The sequence below is a fragment of the Eleutherodactylus coqui genome, chromosome 11, assembly GCF_035609145.1.
Source record: "Eleutherodactylus coqui strain aEleCoq1 chromosome 11, aEleCoq1.hap1, whole genome shotgun sequence".
Taxonomy (NCBI): domain Eukaryota; kingdom Metazoa; phylum Chordata; class Amphibia; order Anura; family Eleutherodactylidae; genus Eleutherodactylus; species Eleutherodactylus coqui.
The window spans coordinates 95,559,817-95,582,292 of NC_089847.1; the positions used below are offsets into that span (position 1 = coordinate 95,559,817).

The window sequence follows — 22,476 nt, forward strand, 5'->3', positions numbered from 1 at the left end:
AAATGAATGGAATAGCAAAAACAGATGCTCCACTACAACTCAATTCATATGGGATGGGGCATCCCAGACTCAGGATGCCCCATCTCCATGCTTTACAAAGCAGCTGCGTATACAGATTGGCTGCTGTGCACAAGCATGTTCAGATGATATAAACTACGAACTGAAACACCAGTGTAAAAAAAAAGCCATTATGTAATCAGCATTCTCGTACCGGGCCGAATGAGCTTGGAGAATCTCTGTAAACCTAAGAAAAACTGCTTAGGGTGACAAAAATATAACATGATAGGACAGAGGCTTTATCACAGCACTGCAAGATAAGGTCAGAGGCCAAGAAGTAAGTGAGGTAGTAAAAACAAACTAAAGTCCCATATACATGCAACGATTATAGCTCAACATTCGCTCAAACGATGGCATGAGCAATAATAGTTGCGTGTAAATGCTGCTATCATTTACTTTTCGGCTGAACGGTGATTTTAAGGTGAGCTTTAAATCCATCGTTCAGCCGGAGAGTAGATAACACAGACTGAACGCTGTGTTCTGCATGGGAGTCGGAGATTACATTGTATTCTGCTGACAGGCCATGCGAGAACAAAGGAGCTGTGTGCTGAGCTCAGACTATATGTGGTGCTCTGCAAACAGCTCCCAGAGGCCCTTTTACACAAATGAAGCTAATAAAGTGCTAATGGACATTAATGGAATTCCCTTTAAGCTGCCCATACATTTTAGACAGCTGTCGGCCAAACTACCCCTACAGTTAATCCTCCTGACTCCCCCATACGCATGTATGCTCAGCTGAGCATACGTTTACCCAAATGAGGAGTGGGGAAATAGGCTGTGCTTACATTTACATTCAAGGCTCTGTTTGGAGTCTCAGGCGCAGTTCTGGCACAAACAGCCGAACAAAATAGCATCGCATGCTGTGTTATTTTTTCTGGGAAAAGGCCAGGTGGCGTGGTGCAAGTTTAAAGGACCCCATTATTGTCAATGGGGTCCATCAGGCACCATTTGTTTCTGTTATGTGACGAATCCGTCCCCAGCTGGCGTTCGGTGTTCCTATGACAGGACAGTAAGAGAGAATATTACAACCCAGATGTGAACAAAGCCAAGACAGATCCCTGTAGCACTGGCTTATCCCCTACGAGTTCAAATCATTGGCACACCCTGTCATAGGGGAAAGGCTAATTAGCCACTTCTGCTGCACCACTGAAATCAGCATGTTTGACAAACTTTTCTCTAATGTCCATAGACAGCTTAGAAGTTTTTTGACGGGTTCCACATAGAAAATGCTTATTTACTCTTAACCCTTTCCAATCCACTGTCTGACGTCTTCCAACATTCTGATTGAAGCCCGTACAGCTCCGATGTCGGAAGACGCCCGGCAGGGTATTCTTATTGAATATTACTGGCCGCTCTGTTGTCGGAGGCCTCTCCAGCATGTCCCATACCGCAGTACTGGCTCTAGCCAGCAGATGGCACCATTGTAAAATGGCAGAAAGAGAAAGCCCCCTAGGAAACCCAGAATCCATAATTGGATTGCAAAGGGTTAATACCAGATTTTATCTATTACAGAACTTTTAGCTTTTAATGCCGACTATTTTAAGGGTGTGAAAACTTCAGTGAATGTGTAGCTTCCAGAAGAAACGGAAAGAAAGAAAAGTAATCCTATGTGCTGCAGAAATTGTTGCCATCGCTCATGAATTCACAGGACAAGGTAAAATTAGTAAATTTGGTTTTATTATAGACTGTTCAGTCCTCTATTTTTTAGTCCTAAATAACAATGCAATACTTATAAACTCTGCTTACAAAAAGGAATAATAATAAACAAGTGATAGTTGTCAGTCTGTTTGTCCATGGTGGGAAACTTAAAAGTACGCCATAACCTGGCCATGGGACTAGGAATTCGGTTTTTTTTTTTGCAGTGTAGTAGAGCGAAGGACTGGATCAGGGAAGGGTAAATAGAATCTTATAACAGAAGCGTCAAAGTCCAAACCACTCGTTAAGTCCACCTCTACGCGGGTCGTTTATCTGCCGCTGCCTCTCGTTCTCCATGAATTCTTCTGTCATTGCTTCGAATGAGCCGGGTTCTGGAGCGGTTTCCTTCTCTGGAAAGATATTTGGGAACTCAAAGGTCTGACCTTGACTCTGGGCAAAAGAAAGAGATTTAGTTGTCAGTCCGACTTGATGCAGGCAGTTGTCAGACAGAGATGTGCAAACGCCATAGGGGGAAAAATAGGGATAAAGGATGGTTTAGATGCAACGATAATCACTCAAAAGATGTCTTTTGAGCGATCATCATTTTGTCATTTACAGTGCAAGATGATCGCTCAAGATGAGCGATCACCTTGCGCTGTCAGCGGAGGATGCAGAAGACAAGCGGGGTGTCCCCGCTTGTCTTCTGCATCTAGCTGTTCCCCTGCTCCGAGCGCCCGGCTGTTATACAGCCTGGCGCTCAGAGCAGAGGTTGCAGAAGACAAGCAGTGTGTCCCCGCTTGTCTTCTGCATACAGCTGTTCTCTGCTCCGAGCGCCCGGCTGTTAAACAGCCGAGCGCTCGGAGCGGAGGATTCAGAAGACAAGCAGGGTGCCCCTGCTTGTCTTCTGCATCCAGATGTTTTCTGCACGGAACGCCCAGCTGTTATACAGTCGAGCTGGACCGCTCTGTTCTTCATACTCAACCTGTTATCAGGGAGCAGGATACAGCTGAAACAATAGTATCAGCTGTATCCCGCTCTGAATCTTTCATAAGGCTGAAAGCATGCTAAAAGTCAACGATGAGCAACGGGATAACGAAAACTACACGATGTCAGTGCAGTTACACACAACGATTATCGCTCAAAAGACTGCTTTTGAGCGAAATTTGAGTGATAATCGTTGTGTCTAAATGGGCCTTTAGTGTTTAAGGAAGAGCCCGATGTAAAGATTTCTTAGCATGGAGCGCGGTGCAGACAACAAAGACAGAAAACAGATTGAGATGGTTAGAGCGCTATCGATATCACAGGAAATATTAAAACTCTGAATCAGAGACACTTGTAACTCAATCCAGGAACGATGTCTGTTGTAAACACTCATTGCATTACAATACAACCCTCATTTTCAAAGCTCAGAACATTTGAGTCACCAAACATGTGTTGTTGACTGCTGGGAGCAGACATGCAGCGTTAGGAAGCCTGGCACCACAAAAGGGAAAAAAAAAACAACACAACAACGGCCCCATTATACAGATCTGGGAGGCGCAGAATAATGAAGTTAATCAACAAGGGGACAATACATATGGCCATTGATTTATGCAATGGGAAAACTATGAGCAAGACCTCAACCAGATTCCGGAGCTATACTTACCAGCTGTACATAGGCTACCTTGTAGTCTGGGGTCTTCACTCTTTGGTTCAGATGGTTTCTTTTGCGGTTGTTACCTAAAAGAAGTGAGAACTAATTTAGTGAAAATATAATCATTTAGTGCAGTCGGAGGCTTCGGCCTACAATGTAGTGTGACGTACAAAAATATTGCGTCCCAAAAGTGACCTTAGCCTTAAAGGGGTTGTTCCACCAAAAACATTTATCCCGTCAAAAACATTTATCAGCTGATCACAATAGGATGTCTGATTGCTGGGTGTCCAACAGCTGAGACCCCAAGGGATCATGAAAACAGCCAACCCAGAGTGCTCCTAGTGAATAGCGTGGAGTGCAGATATGTGACCACTCACTATTCCATTCACGGACAATGGAGACAGCTGAGCGCATTGCCCAACTATCTCCCTGAATCCCATAGAAGTGAATGAGTGGCGATTGTGCATGGGTATCGCGCTCCATTCACTAATGGAACTCTGGGGGGAAAAGGGGGGGGGCTGTCTCAGTAGTCGGACCCTCAATGATCAAACATTTATCACCTATCCAGTAGGTAGGGGATACATTTTTTTTGTGGGATAAGATCAAAGAGTGCTATGAGCCCCTTTATCTAACAACTGGTGGAAATGCAATCTTCTAATACTCTCTGAGAAAAAGTGAGCATAAGGGCTTACACCCACTGGCGTTTTTCTTTTCCTCTTGCGCTGCGAGACCAAGTGAAAACACTCACCTTGCAGCGCAAGAAAAACACTGTGATATCGCCAGTGTGTTTAATGGGGCCAGCGGCCCTATTGAAAGCAGTGGTTTTGTGGCAACCCCTGCAGCATGATTTTCGGGGAAGGGCTTGAAATATAAGCCCTTCCCTGAAAAATCATCCCTAGCTCATTAAAAGAACAAAACAAAAATAACTTTACTCACCTCTCCGCCGCTCAGACGCGTCCACCGGCTGGCTCCTCTGCACTGCTGTCCAGCACTTTCAGCAGGCGGGGATTTAAAAATCCCTGCCTCCTGAAAGGGCTGTGCTGATTGGCTGAGCGCTCAGCCAATTACAGTAAGCGCTTAGCTATTCATTGTGACTGTGACAGCTGTGACAGAAGTCCGCGGTATTCTCCCTATGCTTTCAATGGGGCTAGCGCTGCTGCCGCTGGCCCCATTGAAAACGCTGTTGATATCACAGCGCTGTTGATATTTTCTTGCGCTGTGAGGCAAGTGTTTTCACTTGCTCTCGCAGCGCAAGAGGAAAAAAAACACCAGTGGGTGTGAGCCCTAAAAGGTGCATGTGCCCTTTAACAATGCATTGTGCCTATCTGTACAATTTGTGCTACGCAATGGGGCCGCTGGCAGTATGCAATTGAAATAAGTTTGTCTACTATAAAGGCCCTTTTACACGGGACGATTTGTTCTGGTCGCTCAAAATCCCGCACTCCCGCAGGGTTTTGAACGATAATTGTTCCGTGTAAAAGCGTACTGAAACTGAATGGCTGGAGGAGAATCGTGCAGTTGGTAAGTTTTAAGCATGTTTAAAATCCTGAACGACGATCGTTCAGTGTAAACAGCAGCCGTTCAGTACTGAGCATCCGCTGCTTACAGTCAATGGAGACGGGCGCGGGGTTGGGGAATGGGGAGAGAAATCTCCTCCAGCCTCCCCACCTCCCTGCTGGCAGCACGGTGAGCAATCCAGCGATACTCACTTCTGCGTACCAGCATGGGAGCGAGGATACACAGTTTGCCCGACAATCGTCCCGTGTAAAAGGGCCTTAAGGAAGCCTGGACAATTAATTACTACTACAAGGGAAAGAGGTCGCTATATAAAAGGCTTGGACTCACCAAACTGGATGCGGGTACGGACTGCAGAAACAGGCACCTTGTAGATACTCTGTAAATAGTTCTGTACATCAAACTTTGTCATTCTGCAGTGTAGAGAAATGTACAAGGTCAATAATTAGAAGCAAGGAAGAGGTGATGTAGACAATATGGAGTAGAAATGCTTCAGTCAACAACATCGAAAATGAACATAGACTTTCAGCATTTTAAGGGTACGACCACACGCAGCGGAAATGCTGCAGATTCTCTGCAGCTGAAAATTCTGTGACAAGAACTGCAGCATTTCTGCATCTAAAAGAGTCAAAATCCACACAATTGGTGCAGAAATTGACTCTAAGGCTGGGTTCACACAGGGAAGATTTGCCGCAGAATTTCCATCTGGAAGTTCGCCGCGGCAAATCCCGGGATTAGCCAGCCATGTGGACGAGATTTCTCAGAAATCTCGCCCACACAGGACGGCAAATTAGTTGCGGCAAAGCCGGCATTGCGGCGCGGATTCCCTGGCCGCAGCATGTTCATTTTTTTTCCCCGTTGCGGCCGCGCTCTCCACTATAGAAGCGATGGCCACAACAGAAAAGTGTGCGGCCAAGCTGCTCCAAAACCCGCGGGTTTTGAAGCAGCGCTTTCCCAGCGGAAATCTCACGGTTTTTCGCTGCGACCAAACTGCGAGATTTCCGCCGGGATTCCGGTGTGTGAGAACCCAGCCCAAGTCAAATTTAGGCCTGGTTTCAGCCTGCACAGTGCTCCTCTTTACCTCCAAATACTGCGCCCTCAATGTACCACCATCCATTCCCCAACAACCGCATCAGGCGATGCAGGAGTGGGCAACGGCCTACACTTCTCTCAACCACTGGGGAAAGGAGTCAAGAGACCCCCATACACAACAGATGAGAGGTTTATAGTGGATTTCAAATAGAGGACATATTTTATATTTCTATATTTGGAGTGCTGGAGGAAGAGCTTTTAGTCTGGACGTGTACGAACCGCAGCTGGAGCGGCTTTCCTTCTCTGCACTGCTACTCTGGATGAGTAGCTTTTTTTTTTTTCCCTTTTTTTTAAAAGTAAAAGCGCCAGCAATTTTGCAAAAAAAAAATGCAGTGGTCAGATCTTAGCCGTAGGTCAGTAGGCGGTTAAGAAATTAAACTTTTGAAAAAAAGATTAAAAAAATGTAAAAAAAAAAAAACACATGCTAAAAATGTCTGTATGGAAACACTCCACCAATAAAGAGCTTGAATAATAATTAAAATTTCATGCAATAATTTAAAATTTTGCATGACATTTATGTGATTTTTTTCCACCAGCCTGAAAAACGGAGACAAAAAAAAAGTGTGGGAAAACAGTGATGCCCTCTCCTGGGGACTTCCATGTGTGATCAGTGAGAGTCTGATCAGGTTGCAGAGTTGCAGTATCGTTTCTAGGACAAAGTACTTCCCAAACTTGCCCTGTTTCATACATTTTTAGACTTCGAGAAGAATTTGTATCGTTATCAGTGATCATTGTAGACACTTACTCCAAGGGTATGCGGAACTGTATGGTGTCTGGGGGTTGTGGTTTACCAGGTCTCACCAGGGTCATAAAGAAGTTGGTCCTGAACACCCGTAGCTGTGGATTTCCCAGTTGGTAAAGGGGATATCTAAAATAGAAAAAAACAGATTATAAAAGAGTGATGCTGCCAATAACCTGAAGGTTACAGTTGTGTTCAGAGGTTCTGGGCGGATGTGATCTGACTAGTCACAGCATTGTACCCACCTAGTAAATAAAAAGGGCATTTCATATTTTTGCAAGAATAAAGTGCTAGATATAATAAGCTGGACCACGACAGGCGTGCTTGTTAATAAGTCGGCATTGTTCTATGGAAGATCACTATACTAAGACTAGAACTTTATGGTGACAATCATGTTCCACAATTGGAAATAGATGAAGGAAAAAGTACCCCAAATGGTGTAAAGAAAAATTGCTGGACTTGTTCACAGCAATCAGATAGCAGTTCATTTTTTGATATCAGAGACTGTTCTGCATAAGTATATTAGATCGGAGGTCTGTCCTGTACAGTGTAATATACATATACATATGCAGGAGGCTGTTGTGTGTATTACATCAGAGCACTGTCCTGCATGGTGTAATATACATACACACAACAGCCTCCTACATATGTATATTACATCAGAGCACGGTCCTGCATGGTGTAATATACATACACACAACAGCCTCCTACATATGTATATTACATCAGAGCACGGTCCTGCATGGTGTAATATACATACACACAACAGCCTCCTGCATATGTATATTACATCAGAGCTCTGTCCTGCATGGTGTAATATACATACACACAACAGCCTCCTGCATATGTATATTACATCAGAGCTCTGTCCTGCATGGTGTAATATACATACACACAACAGCCTCCTGCATATGTATATTACATCAGAGCACTGTCCTGCATGGTGTAATATACATATACACAACAGCCTCCTGCATAAGTATATTACATCGGAGGTCTGTCCTGCATGGTGTAATATACATATACACGACAGCCTCCTGCATATGTATATTACATCGGAGGTCTGTCCTGCATGGTGTAATATACATATACACGACAGCCTCCTGCATATGTATATTACATCGGAGGTCTGTCCTGCATGGTGTAATATACATATACACTACAGCCTCCTGCATATGTATATTACATCAGAGCACTGTCCTGCATGGTGTAATATACATATACACAACAGCCTTCTGCATAAGTATATTACATCAGAACACTGTCCTGCATAGTGTAATATACATATACACGACAGCCTTCTGCATAAGTATATTACATCAGAGCTCTGTCCTGCATGGTGTACTATACATGTACACAACAGCCTCCTGCATATGTATATTACATCAGAGCACGGTCCTGCATGGTGTAATATACATATACACAACAGCCTCCTGCATATGTATATTACATCAGAGCTCTGTCCTGCATGGTGTAATTTACATATACACAACAGCCTTCTGCATATGTAGATTACATTAGAGCACGGTCCTGCATGGTGTAATATACATATACACAACAGCCTTCTGCATATATATATTACATCAGAGCACGGTCCTGCATGGTGTAATATACATATACACAACAGCCTCCTGCATATGTATATTACATCAGAGCTCTGTCCTGCATGGTGTAATATACATATACACAACTGCCTCCTGCATATGTATATTACATCAGAGCACGGTTCTGCATAGTGTAACATACATATACAGAACAGCCTCCAACATCGTAGTTATGTTCTGCATACTCTATATAATTTCTAATTGACATAAGACTATTCATTAGAGAAATTAGAAATGAACAGAGTCTTATTATATAAATGTGTATGAATATACTTAGAATTACAGGACTATTATCCAAGGAATCCACAACATGATTCCCCACCCAAAATAAATAAGAGCTGTGGCGTGTGCGGGTGGCAGGGAAATCGGATTGGAAAGTGTTGAAATTAAAGAAGCCATCCAATTGGGTGTTGTGCACCATTGCTCAGCTTTTCCTTTGTACTAGTTTTGATAACTCTTCCCCAGAGTTACAAGTTGCAACAAATGCAAATTAAAACAAAAATTATGAGAATATTACATGGCAGTTTGCGTTAACAAAAGTGCCCCAATGTGTTCAGGCGTGTAAAGAGTTGTCGGGTTTAGAAAACTGTCAACTAGAAGACAGTTGCTTATTTGGAACCTTCAGCAATTAACAAGATTGGAGGGCGGCTACAAACTACGTCTATAGTTCTCAATACATCTTTGTATTACATAAGCAGTCCATTGATTTCATTGTGAGCTGTGTAACGATTTGTTTCCCCTGTGGAGGCGCTGCTGGGAAACTGAACATGGTTAAATGGGTTGTAAGATGATCTAAAGTTATCCCCTAGACACAGGGTAAGAGATAGCTTTATGGTTGGTGGGAGTATAACCTCTGGGACCGACCCTAACGACGGGGTTCTGACAGTCCCTGCGTAAATGGAGAAGAGGTTGCCCATGCATGTCACCACTACATTCATTTCAACAACAGCATCAGATATTGCCAAGCACTTGTACTCAGGCAAATTCCGGTGTTGACATTGAAATGAATGGATCGGCAGGGTGCATTGGGCATCCTCCTCTCCAAACATGCAAGGACATTCGGGACCCCCGTTCTAAGGCTTGGTGGGTGTCCCAGCGGACAGCTCCCCACTGATCATAAAGTTATGCCTTGTCTTGTGGATGGGGTATAACTTTAGATTTTGGTATAACCCCTTTAACCAACAGATCACAGCTCATCACTGGGAATACCAGCAGTAGCGGGACAACCTATGAATAGCTTTTTTTCAAGGGACCCTTTTGACAATAAGGGATAACCACTTTTAATTAAATTTTGAGACATATGATAGGGTTTCCTAAAGCTAAAAGGGGTATTCTGGGCTTTTTTGATGACCTATTCCATGGATAGATCAGTAGTTGATGGACAGGGGTCCGCCAAGCAGACCCCATCCATCAGCTAATCGCCTGGCTTGCTGTAAGTACAACGAACCATAGTGGTGATCAGTGGTTAGAAGAAGTTGGGAGTGCCGGCTTCATTCACATTGAAATCAATGGGAGCGCCGCGCTGCTTGTACTCTTCCTGCTCAGAACATCACGTCTTGTCCTGTAATGTGCAGAAAATGTAAGAACAGCACGGCACTCTCACTAATTTCAATGGGAAACAGAGGTCCAGAGCAGTGGACCCCCATCCATCAACTAATAATGACCTATTCATGGGATAGGTCATCAGTTAAAATAGCCTGGAATACCCCTGTAATACTGCATAGAAGCCAAAAGATAGTGGTGCCCAAATATTTCTATTAAACATTTTGGCCAGAGGAAAAAAAAAATATTCACACAATGTGACTCAGGGTGCCGGACAAATGTAGATACCGCTGGTCTTAAAAGGTTAGGGGTTATCCAGACAAAAAAAAAAAAAAAGTACAAAAAAAAATCTGAAAGCAACTCAAGATTGGTGCAAAAACATGATAAAAAAGGCATACTCACCTCACCTGATTTCCCACTAGTATCTACTCCCTGCTGCTGCAATGACATCACTGACAACAGTGTCACATGACCGCTGCAGCCAATCCCCAGCTGACACTGGTCAGTGATTGAAGGGGTTGTCTGAAATTTTTTTTTGCCTTAAAAACATGTGCCCATCATAAAAAATACATTTGCCAATACTCACCTCTCCCACACCTCCCGTGCCAATAGCTCCGGGTCTCTCCCATGATGTAATGTTTACATGCTGCTGCAGCCAATGACATAGCCCTGCATTCGAGCTGTGATTGGCTTCGGTGCGGGCAGCTGTGAATATAAGCTATTCTGTTATTTTCTATGATGGGGAAACTGTTTTTAACAAAAAAACAAAACAGTATATTGGACAATTCCTTAAAAGGGATGTCAGCTACTTTGAACCCATAGACTAAGCTGAGCTTATAGGCTCAAAGTAGCCTACATGGTGAGTCCGGGGATGGAAGTTTTACCTTCCCCGCTGGTCCCTCAATGGCAGCAATCAAACCTACCTCTAAAGCTTTCCGACGGACTACTTGACGTGTGCCTCGAATAAGAGGACTACATAGCGTGTGCCTATATAGTCCACGGCATGCATTGCAGCGGTGGGCTTGAGAGCCGAGAGTGGAGGAACAGCGGGGAAGGCAAGTATAAAAGTTACACCCCAAACTCCGCTACTTTAGGCCCAAAACATAGCTTATAGAGCCTAAGGTAGCTGGCAGAGTCTCTCTAAGACTCACATGTCCTGTTGTTGGGACATCCTTGCTGCTGCAGCAGGTCGAGGAGAACGGCGGGGTACCGGCCACCATCGGGGCAGGTCGAGTATCTTTTTTCTCATCTCTTTAGTTCTTCCACCAATCTGAGCTGCATTCAATTTTTTTTTTTGCCCGGATACTACAATCAAAGCGATTTCCTAAAGCAATTCTATATTTTCAGGCAGCACTGCTGGAGCCGGATTGCTGGAGTCCTGCTGTTTGCATCTTCGCTTTTAGGCTAGGGAATACTAAGTGTTCTATAGTTTATCTTAGGGTTTGGAACCTAATCATAACAACAGACATGGTCGACAGTAATGGATATTAAATTAATTTACATCATAGTAAAATTCCTTTAATCTGGCACCCACAGGACCAAACGGGTGCCGGATTACTGAATATTCCGGACTGAATATTAAGAGTTAAGAAAACAAGTTGAAAGAATACCTTTAAGGGCCGATATCCTCAGGAAGACGTGTAGCTCAAGGGAGATTAGTGTGCAGTCCAAAATAAAAATGAAATTAAAATGTGCTACTATCACTTAATTATTATTTTTGGATACAAAATTTGGATTACAGTAACTTTCCAAGTATAAAAAAAGGTCAGTAACTCTAAAACTAGAATACAAAATTAAATAACTATTATAACATACGTCCAAAACTGAAGCTTCAGTTCTGGAGGACAGCTTGGCCCAGGAACCCTACAACTAAGCTTCACTTACTCTAGGGTCCAGCTTACATAGGTATGTGATATTTGGTTATGGGGTTCCTGGGCCAGTTAACTTGAGCAGTTACTGTAAACAAGGAATGACCCTTGAAAATATTTGGGCTGCACTGCTAATCCGATGGTTCTTCTAATTTGATATCTTCTAGTGCATCGTCCGACACATCGGGCTCCACCACTTTATATTCTATAGCTACGGGGGAGATGGATCGGTCGGGAGAGTGGGGCTCAATGGTTTTCACGATGATGGAGGTAGTTGGAGTGGAGTTTTGTGCAGACGTTTTCTTGGGCCGTTTTTTGAATCTGCTCTTGTGGTGGAACTGACTCATGACCGCAACTTTTTTCTGGTAAAACCTATCGAGGATGATACGGAGATCCATGACTTCTGCTGGACTGTAACAACTGTTGGACTCGGCAAACTCGACAAACTTTGTGATGAACTCGGACGCTTGATTCCAGGTGTACTTCCTCTTAGGCTCCTCCACAACATCGCCCTCTTCTTCATTAAACGGGCCTGGCACTTCAAGGATTTCAACATTTGGAAACTCGTCTTCCCTGTATTGAACGACGGGTGTGTCCTTATCGACTACCATCCACTCTTCTACAAACTCTTCCCCGTTATAAATCTGGGTCGGTAACAGTTTTTGCTCTTTCAGTAGAGTACTGAGAAATTCACTATAGCCTTCGGTAGACTCTGGATCTTCGGCACATAGTTCGCCGGTGCTGGACATCTTCCTTATGCCATGGCGTTCTTTGAAGTTTCTTAACCACCCGTCAGAAAATATGCACTTTTCAGTGATTTCCATTTCTGCATAGAAGGCTTTAGCTTTCTCGATGATCATAGGCCCCGTCACACTTATTCCTTGAGATCTCATTTCGGAAAACCATTTGTACACTATCTTATCCAACTGCGCTAATTTGGGTTGCTTCAACGTATGTCGCTTCATAAGGCCTCTCATGGTTTCACTGGATGCTACAAAGGAACATAATTGGTCCTTTCGTTTCTTAATGTCATAGATGGTTGACGAACCGATGTTGAATTGCTCCATAATAGAGGTGCGGCTTTCACCGCTTTCAAGTCTGCTGATTATTTCAAGTTTCTGAGGAATTGTAAGGGTTACGTGTTTCCTTTTGCCGGAAGGACCTTGAGAAGATTTGGGCTCCATGCTGGTTGTGCGTTTTTTTTTTTACGATTCTCTTGGCTCTCTCCCGTTTTTGTGCTTTCTCGAACTTTTTCAGTACTTTCTTATGAATTGCTTTCCGCCTTCTTTTCTGTTGTTCAATCTTCCTCCTCTGCTCTCGTAAGACTTCGAAGTATTAGTCGCCACTGGATTAAAGTCCGATTCACGAACATTTTGAGGAGATGCCAATCAGGATTTCCGAAGTACTGGGTTCCAGATTAAAGGAATTTTACAGTAAATTATTGCTGTATGTCCAAATAAAAGCATTTACCCACACCTGCAGAGGATGGATCAATACGTAAGACGGGCGGCAACACAGTACAAAAACAATAGCCCTGGCCTTTACGGACCAAGGTAAAATCCATTCTAGTTTTACACAATTCTGAGCTTTTTTGTGGCTCTGCTTAGTCTACTCCATCATACATTCCACAAAGTAGAATATTCTTCTACATCAGTCGTTAAAACATTCAAAAAGGCATAAATCAGTGACAAAATAATGGAGATTATTAAAGGGGTTGTACCAGAATGTCAAAGTTACCCCCTATCCATTCTCTTTACTACAGGCTTACGGGAACCCCCAGTAGAGAGGAGGATGCAGAATGGAGCGAGCTTCTGCCCCATTCACTTTCAATGGGACTGCCAGAGATAAAGAGACACAGGACCCCCGTTCTCAGTATCGGTGGGGGTCTTTAGCAATGAAACGCCCACTGATCAGCAAGTTATTCCCTTGTAATTCTGGTAGAACCCCTTTTAAGTAAAAGTTTCCTCAACTTGCACAAAGAGCCTAGACAGCCTGAAGATTCTGTTCTGGTCTAACTTTATTCGGGAAGAACAAGGGATTTTCTATAATAGTTAATAACATAGAAACACATTGGCATCCAATCACAACAGAGGTCCAGAGCCCTTTAAAAATCTTGATTAACCAAAAATAACTCAGTAGTACAACTTTAAATAACATCGCCTCTCATCACATCACTATGGGTATTTTATCATTGGGCCAACCATTGGGTCGAAAAGTCTCTCAAATGACTCAGGTTGTCCAGTGTAAACGTAGAACTCGACGGGCTACCGGGTGAGATATCAGCTCACTGAAACGACTACTGAGCGACTTCTCGCTCCGTGTAAACAGGCAGTCGCTCATTTGCCTGTTCACAGTGAATGGAGGTGAGATCTACAACGCGCTCCAATCACAGAACGACTATCGCCCTTGTATGAAAGCACAGGAGCCATAGTCGTCCCGTGTTAAAGGACCCTAAAAAAATGTTAAACCAGAAGTGGCGATTTGTTCTAGTTTTATGTCTAAAACTAAAAAGCTCTTTTTTTTGTCCTTTTCTCTGGATGTTACCCAGAAAAGCTCAGCAGGCAGACAAATTGGGCGAAGCAATAGATTTTGAACTTCCATAACAGAGCAATTACATGAGCGTTACCTGCCGTGGCTAAGACTCTTATTTCTGAGCCGGCACCTGCGCCTGCCATGGCTTCCAGCAGCAAATAGAAGTGCAAACCGCATGTGCTACCCGACTACAGCCCCCCACGGCAGTGTCCCACCCCCCTGCAGAGACGGTGATTACCGCCAGGACCTGAACCAGCTGACGGTTGCAACCAATCAGGTCTGCTTATGTTTTGCATGTGAGAAACTTCTGTAATAGCATCCTTACTTGTTATATAAGATATGAGATGGGGGGATAACCAGCTGATCGGTAAGGGTTCAACTGCAGGCACCCCTACTGATCTTAAGAGCGAGGGTCCGGTCGGTCCCCAAAATAATGCAACGGTGTTCGTGCATATGAGCCACTGCGCCATTCATTTCAAGAGGTTGCTGAACTCGGCAATTTCCATTGCTGTCAACTGGACCCCCGTTTCTTAGGATCAGTAGGGGTCCCAGTGGTCAGACCCCCTCACGATCAGCTAGTTATCCCCCATCCTGTCGATAGGCTTCATCCTATTAAAATACCCCTTTAACTGCACCCAAACGTAGCGGAAATTGGATGGAAAAATCATTTGCACTTACAAATTTGCTTCTTCTGTCTTATTTTTTAGCTTTTTTTCTAACTGATGTTCAACTGGTATCCAGCAATATTACTCTACATGGCCCAGTGTAACCAGCAGCCATATTCCCAAAAGACTCGGTGGTGGTGGTGTGGGGGGGGGGTTACTGGTGGCACTACTAATAGCCTTGCCTGGTGTCTACATGAGGGTGCATGTATGACATGGTTCTCTCTTGTGATGGGGTCTGTATGTACTACTGTGTTTCCCCAAAAATAAGACCTACCCCCAAAATAAGCCCTAGCTAAACTACATGAAAAAAAAAGGCTGAAAACTGCACGATAGCCTGTAGGAATGCTGGGGGAACAGCGGAAGGAACCCGGATGCCACCTGCAAGGCGAGTATTAAGACCCTCCCCCGAAAATAAGACACTGTGCCTCTCTTGGGACAAAAATGAATATCAGACTGGGTTTTATTTTCAGAGAAACACATTAGACAAATGCATGGCATCCTGCTGTCAATGGCCTTTACTAGTAAGCCCATAATTACGAACCCCAATGGAGGGTAGTTTCCCCATTTTACGGAGGGTACTTTCCTGCGAGCGATCGCGAGACCCGCACAGAAATAGAACATGCCGCGATTTGTTTTCCATGCGTGTTTTCACAGGGACAAATCACGGCTGCAAATTCAGTGGGAAATCCCACTGCGGGGGGTTCTAGTTTCCGGCTCCATTCATGTACAAGGAAGGGTATGCTCCGGCCGAACAGATCCGTCTTATGATGGAACCGAATGGATCCCACTGACTATAATGGAATCCGTAAATAAGCATCCGGCGTTCTTCTTTACTCGCATATTATGAGATTCCTACACACAAATGTGAGCGGCGCTACGTGAGGCGATGTATGTGATCACATGCGAATTACCACATATCACACATGGAGGATCTGCTGCACATTTACCGCAGGTGACACATTCGCAGCGAATCTGCATCAATTGGTGCGGACTTTAATGCAGATTATTCGATTCTGCACCAAAATCCAATTGGGCATTTGTGTGTATTTTTCACCTTAAAATTGACGTGCGATTATTAAAGTGGCAAAAATCCACAGCACTCTGCGCCAAATCTCAGTATCCGCTCCATTAGTAGGATATACAGCGGATACTTGCTGCTTTATGTGAACGCGGTTTGTGAAATCCGTCTTATCCTGGACGCCGCTGGAGAATCTGTGATGTAGAAACTCATCCGATTTTGCAGCTGCGGAAAATTTGCAGCCAATCCGCGCTGCGCGCCCGTGCCCTGCGTATTATCGGGTGCCGAAGGTGTATGGAGCTTTAAAAAAAATCAGACCAATGCGATTGTCTCGCGGCGCAGGATATAATCCAGATCTAAAAACGTTGGCAGCGACCAAAAAAAATAACCGTGTAGCTCCGCGATCCCGCGCACGTACCGCCAGTCCGAGTGTCATCCGGGTATTTACAGATCCATTACAGCAAATTAGGCTATTAGGGCTGGCTCCAAAACGGCGTATTCCTGGCGAAAAACTTGCGCTTAGCTGCAGTGAAAAAAAGCTGCTTCAAAACCCGCGACGCTTAGCTACTGGTTTTGGAGCGCTTTTCTGTTGCAGTCGGCGCTTTCATAGAGGAGAGCGCGGCGGGGAAAAAAGGAATGGACATGCTACGGCTGCGGAATCCACGCCGGATTCGCCGACCCCTGTGAATGAGACTTCTCGGCCACATGGCTGGCGAATCCCGGGATTAGCGTCCGCAGGCGGATTTGCCGCGGTGAAACTCCGGACAGAATTTCCGCGGCACAGAACACGGACATGCGCCAGTGTGCAAAAGCTCTACTTCTCGGGCTGCCGCAACCGCGACCTGCAAAGTGCGAAAAAAATTCAAGCTTTGTTTTTGGCGCTCTGCGGGTCACAGTTGAGCCGTGACCCTATTAGCCTCCATGGTAGCGTGAGGTCGTGCGGCCAAAGTCCCCGTGGGAAACTCACAACTACGTAAACCCATAGATAACGGTTTGCGGACGGGCGATGCAAGGGTTAAAAAGAAAAAAATTAGAAATTAACATTTTTTTAAAATTAAGGCGATTATTGGGGGAAAGCTGGAGAAAACAAAGTGTGATGAATGAACATATGGAGCGGCAGCCCCGGGGATAAGGCACGGCATGCTGGGACTTGTAGTCCCCCTAGCCTGCTGGGACTTGCAGTGCCGTGCAGTAGGTCCAGCTCTCCTCACAGCCGGATAACGGCTCACTCTTTGTTCTAAGGTCACCCCGGCAGGAAGCAGATTAAGTTTCATCCCCGCTAGCAGAGGACACGTCGGTGACAACAAGCTGACAGGAAGGAGCTGCGGCCCAGTGACATCCCTACCGACACCACACAGGCGGCTCGCACCGGTCGGTACTTACATCACTTTGCTGGCCATTTTTTCGTCGTGTCCTGCTTTCCAGCACTTATCACACCGCAAGGGGACACTTCCTGATGCAGATGTGCAGCGCCACCTACAGGCTCGGAGGCTGAAGACACGCAGGAAACCTTCCCTCACCACTGAAACCTCTAGCGGCTACACTTTCCAGTATGTTTAAGAAAGTCTGTAAAAACACAACAGCGCCACCTGTGGCTTGGGAGGTCTAAAGGCTTAGAGTTTTTTCTAGGGTGCGCGCACAGGAACAGGTAGCAGAGAACAGCGACATCTATAGACAGGGAGGTGTAAACAGTATAATTCCCTCTACTGTACGCGCTCAGCAGCATAGAACAGCGACACCTATGGAAGTGGAGGTCTTAACAGTACAATTTCTCTCTACTGTACGCGCTCAGGAGAACAGAACAGCGACACCTATGGATGTGGAGGTGCAAATAGCCTCTGCACTGAGTGGACCTGGTAAACCACCCCCGCCGCTCGCGTATGGCCGCACTTCCTGTACAGGGCAGGGAGGAGGCGGCTCCGGTCATTGGGACTCAGCAGCATCCATGGATCCTTCCCGCGCTGATGACCCTGCTGCTATGGAGGCCGGTGCGGTAAGTAGGTTGCATTTGGTTTGGGGGGCAGGGCATTATTATGTCCTGTGTATTCTATAGACATTGCCCCCTCCCCCAAAGAATGACATAATATCAACGTCATCTGCATAAAGGGTTAAATAACGATTGATCGCGGTCTAGCGTTACGTTCTGCGCATTTCTAATACACATTAGCCCCGACTTATTAGCGGCACGGACGGACGCCACTTTTTTTTTGTCTCTTAAAGGAGTTGTAAAACCCCTTCTGCGTGCGTTTGGCGATCGAGCTCTGCTATTGGTTGCAGCGCTGATGACATCACAACAATAGGCAGCCTTTAAACATGACATCAGAGGAGCGCCGCCGCCGCGGGACACTTGCTGCAGTCCGGGCACAGAGCTGGCTTAAATCTGCACTGCGATTTAGGGTGCGTCCCACGTAACGGATACCGGCTTGCGGCTGAGACTCCGCCCCGGCTGTGGTCGCCGCTTCTGTTGTAATCGCAGCCGCTGCCTGTTACGTGGGACGCACCTTTAGGCCGGCTTCACACGGCTATAATATTTGCGCGTGCCGTAGTGTTTTTGCACAGCGGCGTATTTTACTGTATTTTTTGCACCCGCTCAAATGGCTAATTAGTCTTTATGTATTCCAGATGTTATTTTTCTTTCTGCGCAATTCCGCAGTGTTTCGCGCGTCTCCTTGCGTACTGCGTGCGTATTTGCGCACCCGCTATTGACTTCTGTGGGGAACTTTGCTGCACAAATACGTAGAAAAATAGAACGTGGTTTTTTTTAATGCGATTGAAATGTGCGTGCAATATATGGAAATAGGAAGAAACCCAGTGAAATCAGTGCGGTCTGTGCGAATCCGCCCATGTGAAATCTGTGCTAATCCGCCCTTATTTAGGTGACCAGTAGATGATCAGCAGGACCCACCGCTCACATCGCTGCTGATCGGCTGATTTCCAGTCTTGCTATGGTCAGCACAGGAAGCAGAATGCGCCAACCACAGCCCAGTGGCCCGGCTTGGTAATGCAGGAGCGGCTCCTTCTGAATTCAAATGGGAGCTGCACTGCAGTACCAACCTGGGCCACTGCGCAGTGGTCAGCGCATTCTACTTCCTATGCGACCACCGCTTTATCCTGTCTCCTCTGTATGGAGCAAGAGAAGGAGACACGTACTCCCATTCATTGGATTGGATGGAGATCTCAGCGGTGAGGTCCCAACCAATCATACTGTTATCACTTATCTTGGGGATAGGTGATAAGCGCTCAGCTAACTCAGGTAGACTGGTATTCATAAAATGCACCATGATCATACATGGCATAGTGTAAAATGTTATTAGTATAGCGCCAACTTATTCCGCAGCGCTTTCAAGTAATTTACTCATTTTACCGACCTCGTAAGGATGGAGTCAACCTTGAGCCGGCTACCTGAACCAAGTGGGGATTGAACCCGCAACCTTCAGGTTGTGAGCGAGAGCTTAGGACTGCATGCAGCTTTAGCACTCTGCGCCACACAAGACTATTTCTCAGGTCCTGCAGCAACCCTCATCAGGACAAAGCGATGCCAAATATGTATTTTTGTTTTATTGTTTAGATTTTTATTACAGATATGGCAAAAGATTTTTTTTTTTTATAATTAATAAAACTTTATTGATCTTCATTTTACTTTTTTTTTTTCTTCGTCCCCTGAGGGGACAACAACTTGCGATGCAAGGATCGCTCCTGCAGTGTGATATAATGCCATAGCATGGGCACGGCTTAATAGGCCTTTTGCCAAAACAGCCCTGGCTGCCATGACACCCGCACGGCCCCCTGCAAATCTCATCACAGGGGAAGGGGAGTCCGTATGGGACCCCAAACATCGTTCTGCTGATTTAAATGCCGCTGTCAAAATTGACAGCGGCATTTAAAGGGTTAACAGCTCCGATCAGCCGCACGGCTTATCGGAGCTGTTGCCACTGGGTGTTGGCTGTAAGAAACAGCCAGTGCCCACGTCGTATGGAGGGAGGTCGCCTCGCGATCTCCCTTCATACATTCCCTGTATATCCTATAGCGTTAAGGGGGGGGGGGTACAGTGAAACAGGCTGAACTGGATGGACATTTGTCTTGTTTCAGCCTAGCATACTATGTTGCCTTCAAAAAACCTTTTTTTTTGCTTCTTTTTAGTAAGGTGTAATTTTACTAGCTCTTTTCTCCTGTATTTTATATTTTCAGGTGTCTCCCACTGACTTCTCTCCAAAATTGAGCACCCCCAGACAGAGGAAGGTTGACGGTGAGAATCGGTCATTTAAGCAACGCTGGGAAACGGATTATTTGTTTGTGAAGACCAAGAATAAACCTCAGTGCTTAGTGTGCTTCCAGATATTAGCCGTATGCAAGGAGTACAACGTGAAAAGGCATTACGTCTCCCAACATGAATTCCAGTACTCCAAGTATACCGGCGACTTAAGACTAGCAGTGATCAATGACTTGAAAAGCAAACTAAGTAGCCAGGCTCCATTACCCATGCCAACCACGAATACAGAGAAGGCGGCCATAAAGGCGTCGTTCCTCATCTGCGAGGAAATCGTGAAAAGGAAAAAAGCCTTCAGCGACGGAGCGTTCATCAAAGAGTGCGCCATCAAAATGGCTCGTGCCTTCGGCAGTGAAGAGATGGCCAAGTGCTTCGAGTCCGTATCACTGTCCCATCAGACCGTTGCCCGACGCATATCGGTCATGGATCAGTACGTTACTCAAAAAGTTCACGAGGCTGTTAAGAACTGCACTTATTTTTCAGTCGCGATTGACGAAAACACGGATATAACTGGTACCAACCAGCTTATCGTCTGCATCCGTACGGTGGACGAGGACTTCAACATATCAGAAGAATTACTACATCTGATGCCGCTCCAGGGTGCCACGAAGGATGAAGACATCTATGAGGAAGTGAAGATAGCCTTGGCCGAACACGGTGGTTTTGATAGATGTATCAGTATTATCATTGATGGTGCCAAGTCCACCATCATGAAGAACTCCGGCCTTGCCGGCTTGTTAAAGAGAGACGGCGTTGGGTGTTTGATGTTACATTGCATCGTTCACGAGGAAGGGTTGGTGGGAACCTTGTTAAAAATGTCCGATATTATGGAGGTTGTGATCAAAATTACTAATATGATAAGAGAGAAGAAATGTGGTGTAACCCGGAGGAGATTCAAAGCCCTCCTTGAGGAGCTTGAAGCCGCCAGCTGCGACTTACCGCAGAATCGGAATGTCCGATGGTTGAATGAGGCCAACTACCTCTGTAAATTTTTCCGACTTCGAAAAGAAATCTACCTGTTCCTAACCGAAATAAAATCCGACCCTTTCTTGGAGGATCGTCTGTGTGACATGGACTTTCTCTGTTCCCTTGCCTTCTTGACGGACATTACCCAAACTTTAAACTCCTTGAACAAAAGTTTGAAGGAGAAGGACCAGAACATCAGTCAGCTCTACCAGCACATCTCCGCCTTCAGGACCAAACTCATGTTGCGCAAATTAAATTTATTACAGAATGAGCTAACGAGTTTCGAGTGCTGTAATGAACTCTTCAACGAGGTCAAAGAAAGTGGAACCATCTTGGAATTCAACCGATTTATCCCAAAGATCGAGGCGCTTATCGAGAACTTTAACAGAAGGTATCAAGAGTTCAACGAGCTCAACTCAAGTTTACGACTGTTCAACAATCCGCTCTCGGCCGATATTAATAATGCCGATGTGCATTATCAGTTGGAGTTATGTGAACTACAGGCCGACCTCTACCTTGCTTCCCGAACAGAGGTAGGGGTGCCCTTCTTTAGGCTTCTTGATAAGGAGCGCTTCCCTAATTTACGAGATCTGGGACTAAAAATTGCCTCTATGTTTGGCAGCACCTATATCTGTGAAAAGTCGTTTTCGGACTTAAATCATATAAAGTCCAAATACAGGAATAATATTTCTAATCGAACGCTGCTACAAGCGCTGCGCCTCTCCACTACTAACCTTAAGGTGGACATTGATGAACTGCTGTCGCAGCCGTCCCAATAAAAGACTGAAGCCGTTGCAGTTGAAAAGTTTTTATTTAAAGTCTTATTTGTATGGTTTATTATACTGTTTAATGTTAGATACTCTAAGATCTGCAGATATATTAGTAGGCGCTATACTTTTTTGTGAGTTTCTTTTTCCCCCTATTTATTAATTTTTATTTTTTTTTTAATACTTGTATTTTATTTGAAGTTTACGAATTTTACAATAAAGTGGTTAACATTTTACTGAAATGTAGTACTGTCATATGGATGTACAATAAACATTGTCAACAAAGAGATAGAATAGACTGAGGGGATACTTTCTTAGGAGCCTGTTGTGCGGTTCTCTCTTGTTGTATCCCAGTCCAGTCTTAACAGTTTAAAGTTAGGCAAAAGAAACAGAGTACCATATAATCAGCCTGGCCAGGGTCTAATTTGGTTTTATAGAGGGGGTAGGTGAGGAGGAGGAGGAGGAGGGGTGTGTGTCCGAGACAGCTTGAGGGGTTCCCATGGGGTGAATGTTGTCGGAGACAGCCCCGTATTGCGTAGTTACTGTAGAGCAGCTTTTGATTGGTGTTTTGTTTTT

The 22,476-nt window shown here is 45.1% G+C and overlaps 2 protein-coding genes across 4 annotated transcripts; one reads left to right on the plus strand and one right to left on the minus strand.

Annotated features, from left to right (window-relative positions):
* Positions 1-1,716: 1,716 nt before the first annotated feature.
* Positions 1,717-17,448, minus strand: MRPL23 (mitochondrial ribosomal protein L23). 3 transcript variants are annotated; one of them, XM_066583083.1, is made up of 6 exons: positions 17,284-17,429; positions 11,428-13,161; positions 6,678-6,800; positions 5,171-5,253; positions 3,338-3,411; positions 1,717-2,142 (listed from the first exon to the last, which is right to left on the minus strand). In XM_066583083.1, exons 3-6 carry the CDS (start codon positions 6,740-6,742, stop codon positions 1,978-1,980), a joined length of 387 nt encoding a protein of 128 aa, XP_066439180.1. In that variant the 5' UTR covers positions 6,743-6,800; positions 11,428-13,161; positions 17,284-17,429; the 3' UTR covers positions 1,717-1,977. The 3 variants fall into 3 exon arrangements, with proteins under 3 accessions (XP_066439180.1, XP_066439179.1, XP_066439178.1); XM_066583082.1 differs by lacking the exon at positions 11,428-13,161 and having other exon boundaries at positions 17,284-17,439; XM_066583081.1 differs by lacking the exons at positions 1,717-2,142; positions 3,338-3,411; positions 5,171-5,253; positions 6,678-6,800 and having other exon boundaries at positions 11,429-13,161; positions 17,284-17,448.
* A 272-nt stretch (positions 17,449-17,720) lies between these two features.
* LOC136582218 (general transcription factor II-I repeat domain-containing protein 2B-like) lies at positions 17,721-22,123 on the plus strand. The gene is made up of 2 exons (XM_066583084.1): positions 17,721-17,893; positions 20,089-22,123. The coding sequence occupies exons 1-2, from the start codon at positions 17,846-17,848 to the stop codon at positions 21,910-21,912; spliced, it is 1,872 nt and encodes a 623-aa protein (XP_066439181.1). The 5' UTR covers positions 17,721-17,845; the 3' UTR covers positions 21,913-22,123.
* Positions 22,124-22,476: the final 353 nt, after the last annotated feature.

What these genes read in the sequence shown, in the direction of transcription:
- MRPL23 (XM_066583081.1), bottom strand. Translation starts at nt 12,869, where the DNA reads ATGGAGCCCAAATCTTCTCAAGGTCCTTCCGGCAAAAGGAAACACGTA.
- LOC136582218 (XM_066583084.1), top strand. Translation starts at nt 17,846, where the DNA reads ATGGATCCTTCCCGCGCTGATGACCCTGCTGCTATGGAGGCCGGTGCG. An exon ending in CTGCTATGGAGGCCGGTGCG is followed by an intron (nt 17,894 to 20,088) that starts GTAAGTAGGTTG and finishes TTATATTTTCAG; the next exon opens with GTGTCTCCCACTGACTTCTC.